This window comes from Cimex lectularius, unplaced genomic scaffold (genome assembly GCF_000648675.2).
Source record: "Cimex lectularius strain Harlan isolate CLEC.00 unplaced genomic scaffold, Clec_2.1 scaffold170, whole genome shotgun sequence".
Classification (NCBI taxonomy): Eukaryota; Metazoa; Arthropoda; class Insecta; order Hemiptera; family Cimicidae; genus Cimex; species Cimex lectularius.
Window position 1 is genome coordinate 184317 of NW_019392810.1, and position 5458 is coordinate 189774.

At 37.6% G+C, this 5458-nt stretch overlaps 1 protein-coding gene across 2 annotated transcripts in view; it reads left to right on the forward strand.

Moving 5' to 3' along the window:
• LOC106661097 (protein yellow-like) overlaps positions 1-1795 on the forward strand; it is a 23214-nt gene extending 21419 nt beyond the window's left edge. For both annotated transcript variants that reach the window (XM_024228196.1, XM_024228197.1), the window contains exons 6-7: positions 1225-1487; positions 1549-1795. In XM_024228196.1, the coding sequence (XP_024083964.1) occupies positions 1225-1487; positions 1549-1728 (443 nt within the window). In that variant the 3' untranslated portion in view covers positions 1729-1795. The remainder of the gene's footprint in view (positions 1-1224; positions 1488-1548) is intronic.
• The last annotated feature ends 3663 nt before the right edge of the window (positions 1796-5458 follow it).

Consider the following 5458-nt stretch of genomic DNA (forward strand, 5'->3'; position numbering starts at 1 on the left):
GTCAATGTTTCGACCTATTTTAAGATCATCATCAGAGCAAAACAATATTAAGCATGTATACAAATTGACATAATTAAGTTTTTAAAAGATGTTTTTCAAATTGAAGAACAGCCCCACATTGAGAACGACATTAACTTTAAAACGTTTATGAACTGAAGGTCCATAATCTTGCTCAACATGATTCATATAATCACGACTGTTTCCTTACGAAGTTTCAGTACAAATTGTTAGATGTAACGACCACTTTTTCACTCACGAATAATCTGGATCATAGATGATCTCGATTTAAATAAAATGAATTTTTACTGCCAAGCTTTCTACCTACTTTTAAGGTTCTCAACAGGGCAAAACAATACTAAATATATCTACAAATTAACAAATTTTTAATAGATGGTTTTCAAATTGATTTAAGACCAACTCGGTCCCTACATTGCCAAGGACATTAATTCCTTGATCTGTTTATGAACTGAAAGCCCATAAATTTGAATAAAATGGCTTAAAATGACCATGACTGACACCTGACGAAGCTTCCGCGCAAAGTGTTTGAAGACGTTTTCACTCACGATAATCTGGATCTCGGTGTGGTCTGGATGGAAAAAAAATTAAATTGTTACTATCATGTTTTCAACCGATTTTAGGGTCAATAATCTTAAATATGGCGTCCAGCCCACCGAGGTAAGGTGACAAATTCATGGTCATTTTAAGTCATATTATCCAAATTTACGGACTTTCACTCCACAAACAGTTAAAGGATTAACGTCTTGGCAATGTGTAGACTGAGTTTGTCTTCAAAGCAATTTGAAAACCATCTAACAAAACATAATTATGTAAATTTTGTAAATATTAATAATGTTTTGCTCTGATGTGTTGTAACAATTGAATTAGTTTTTTCATCCAGACCTACCGAGACCCAAATAATCCGTGAGTGAAAATTTGGTCCTTACACATAATCACTTTGCACCGAAACTTCGTAAGGTAACTGTCATGGTCAGTTAATGTGCTTTATAACGTTAGGACTGTAAGTCAGCAATTTCAAAAACATCTATTACAAACTTAATTATGTCAATTTGTAGACCTAGTTATTATTGCTTTGCCCTGATGGTGACCTTAAAATAGGTCAAAAGCTTGGCAGTAATAATTGTATTTGTTTTCTCCATCATGACCATACCGAGATCCAGATTATTCGTATTTTAATAATAACTTCAACATAGTTTTCGGTTGTAGACGAAAAGAGAGACTTGCTGTATTTCCATGCGTTGTCTTCCGGTCACGAAAGTCGAGTGAAGGCATCTATCTTGAGAAACGAAACTATAACAGAAAGACAAGCGAGGGAATTCGAGGCCTTTCCGAAAAGACCTTTCCACGCTTCTAGTGAAGTGATAACAGACCGAGGGCTGCTCGTTTTCCCGTCTCTGGAGCACAACGAACTTTTAGGCTGGGATACGACGCTGCCGTACGAGACAGGCTATTTCCATCTCCTGGCAAGGGTATGTCGTAAAATTATTAATTTTATCATCCTTGAATAATCCACCGTTTTTCCTTTTTTAGGACGAAGAAGCCCTCCAATTTCCAACAGGGATGAAACTTGCAGGAGACCTGTTTCTTATGGTCACGACACGTCTCCAAAACCTCCTGGCAAACGGCATGGCCAACAAAGGAGAGATCAATTACAGAATACTCGTCGGCGATGCCCGCTACCTAGATAAATTTTTGTATAAAAAACGATAACAATATTTTTTTTAAAATAGGGACAATACACTTACTTGTTGGAAAACAGAGTAGTTTGAAAATAGGCCATACATCTAAATTCAGAAATAGATGTGTTAACGTCAAATAATTTTTTTTTGTTTACCTACATAATCCCTGATCGCTCAATCCTATCCGCGACCATCTTTTCCTTCAGTATTGCTTTGCGAGTCTTTCCCTAAACTACCTTCTCTTGAACTTTTTCTCTCATGATTTCTCTAAATCTTTCATATCGTTTAAAACAGTTCATTTTTATTTTACGAAGTTTTATGTGTTAAATGTTTTATTTTCATTTAATTTAAAATCGTAAGAGAGTTGGCAATAGTACGAAGTTCTCTGTAAGCTGTAAAGGATTTCGGGCCTGAAACTTACATGCTGCGTCTGAGTCTCTACCGCTGACGAACGAGGTGAGTGGCTTTTTGTAATTTTGGCAAGTCTTATTCCCAAATTTATTATTATTTGATTGCATTATTATTTCCCTTTATCATCATTTAGCAAACAAACATCATCAATAGTAAAAATCCTGTATGTTTGAAACAGGAAGACATGTTGTTAATTTAAATTAAAAACAAAATTGGACCAAAGTGAGATCCTTGGGGGACACCAGATGTTGCTCTAATGGCTGTGGAAAGTCTATCTCTAAATTTTATCTTAAGATTCCTATTGGAGAGATAGGATCTAATCCAAGCAAAAAAACTGCCGCCATATCCAAACTTCAATCTTAGCCAAAAGCAATCCATAGTCAACCCTATCGAAAGCATTAGCAATATCCCCTTAAACTGCATCAACTTGATTACCATTCTCACTAGAATTAAAAATGGATTCCTTTTACGTTAATAGGATAGTTATAGTAGAGCATCCATTCAAAAACCCGTGCTGCTCATCAATTAGAAATGGCTTACAGGAGTCTGGACTTGGTCTGTAATAATAGACTTCTATAGTAGGGGCGTCGGTGGCCGCAACGATTTAGGCGTTGACACGGCGCTCATCACTGTAAGGTAAAGGTCCTGGGTTCGAATCCAGCGGCCCTGCATTCGAACCCGACATACTTACAAATGGGCTTTTTTTCAAAAACACCGGCACCCCGAGGGTTGATATAATCTCTGCTGTTGCGAACCCTCGTAACATAAAAAAAAAAATAATAGACTTCTATAGGAGAGATAGGATCTAATCCAAGCCAAAAATCTGCCACCAAATCCAAACTTAAATATTACTCAAAAGCAATCGAAAGCTTTAGGAATATCCCCATAAACTGCATCTACTTGATTCATTTTCAATAGAATTAAAAATGAATTCCTTATATTCGTCATAGTTGTGCGTTCATTCAAAAACCCGTGTTGCTCATCAACTAGAAATGGCTTATTGAAATCCTTGAACTAGCCAGTAATAATAGACTTGAGAACCTATAGCATTGCATTTAAGTTACGTACAGGTCACCATAAAACATAGTTATGAATGTTGCTCCGATCAACTATCTTAAAACTGGAACAGTGTACACTTCTTTCCAACGGTACACCCTATGGCCAAGGATATTCTAAATAGAAGGGAGAGAGGTTTAGCTAGGGTTTAAGTGCAACTTTTTAATAGAATCAAGTCCACTTACAGACGGTTTTAGAGCGACGAGTTTATTTACAACTAATTAAGGTTTTTAGTTGAGATAAAAAAGTCAGTGTCACGAGCGGGATTCGAACCCACGATCTTCGGCTAGATGCGCGGCTGCTCTACCACTTATCTCAACTAAAAACCTTAATTAATTGAAAGATATTAATTGGTCAAGCGGACCACGAAAACTAGCAAATTTATTTACAACCGTAACCTCGTTCAGAAAAATTGTGCTTAGATAATAGGGTTGGAAGGGCTATTAACAAGCTCATTTCAAAGACTAGGTTGTATGATGATGGCGGGAGCATTTCCCACTAGAAATGCACTAGACTACCACTAGAAATGATAACCAATACTACACCTCTACACATAGAGGTCAAGGTTAGAACACTAACCAGCTGCTATAGATGAATTAGTGAAGGCAGCTGGAATCATAAGGGAAACAATATAGGACACTCGAAAATTCTACATTTACTGAGTAAGGTTAATAACCAACTAATAAGTGTTAGCGACAAAAAGGTTAAAACACCTTTGGGGAAAAAACACTTTAAGGTAGTTACTCCATGTGATTATAACTATAATGCGGATGATGACCATAATAGCATAGATTGCTTCACCGATGGCTCACTCATTAAGGACAAGGGAAGCGGTGCTGGTATACAGATACCCAAATTAGGAATCAGCATCTCCTGGGACTCTTGGTAATAAACCTCAGTCTTTCAGGATGAGGTCTGGGCCATCAATGTTTGCTGTAGAACACTCATGGATAATAATACTAAGGGAAAAGATATTAGAATTTTTAGTCAGGCCAGTCTTAAGTCATTACAAAAAGAGTTATCTATATTTAGGCTGGTAGAGGAAACCGTTGAACTTATCAATAGGATAACTACTAGGGACGAGAATAGGGTAACTCTCATATGGATACCTGCTCATAAGGGGCACTATGGTAATGAAGAGGCGGACAGCCTGGCCAAAGAAGGATCAAATACTGCGTTTGTCGGGCCACAACCGGTATTACCCCACTCTTTAAGCACAGCGAAAGAGAGTATAAGTAGCTGGGGCATGAAACAATTCCTTAAGGAATGGAATATGTCCCCCGGATGGTTACTCTCTAACTCTAGGAGGGGAATAAGGAGGCTGATAGGTATCCTAACGGGCCATTGCCCCTTGAGAAGACACCTCTTCATAATGGGTACTCTACCAGACCCCTTCTGCCGCTTCTGCGAAACAAAAGAAGAAACGGCTCGACACTACCTTGTAGAATGCAATAGGTATGCTAGGGAAAGATTTGAAACTTTCGAAGGAGAGGACATAACCAAACACTCCCCAAGATAAAATGGTCCAAAATCTTGGGGTTTGTGAATAGGTCCAAAAGGTTTTTGCAGCACTCGTGAGCCGACCAGGTCCCGGACCTTTTAGGGATGGGGTACGGGCCTACCTAGGCTTTTATCCCCTCGGGTCCTGGTAACCCGCCCTGCGTAATATATATATAGGGTTGGAAGGGACCACTCTAAAGTTCGAGAAATTTGAGTACGGTTTGAATACTTTAAAAAAAAACTTTTCAGATACCTGAGAATCTGTTACTACTATATCACCATCATTAATAGAAAAGGGGTACCCTTTAGTGTATCTTTTTTGGTTGATGAAAGGCCAGAAATCTGACATCGTATGAAATCTTTCCTTCATGCTTAATACATTTTTATTGTAATCCTTATCAACAACTTCCTTAACAAGAGCTCAGTGTGTGGCAAAGTTAGAATAGTCGGAGTCTAGACCAGATTTTTTAAATCGTTTATGTGTCTTGATTGGAACGTGTTTTCAATCAAATTCGATAGCGTATTAATAGCGTAATATTCAGGCAAACAGAGCCGATTTATGTACTAACATATTTTGTCGCATACTCCACCCGTTTGCTCTCATATCACAATAATTTGACTTAAATTTTGCAATTACGGTGAATTTATTTCCAGTTGTTTCTGTAATGTATGCTGATTTCATAAAACCTTCAACAGATGCATATCTAATTGTTAACGATTTACATCTAGTCGTATAATTAAGTTGGGATCACTCTTCAAACTGAGTAAAACCATTTTAATTACCCGACTAAAAC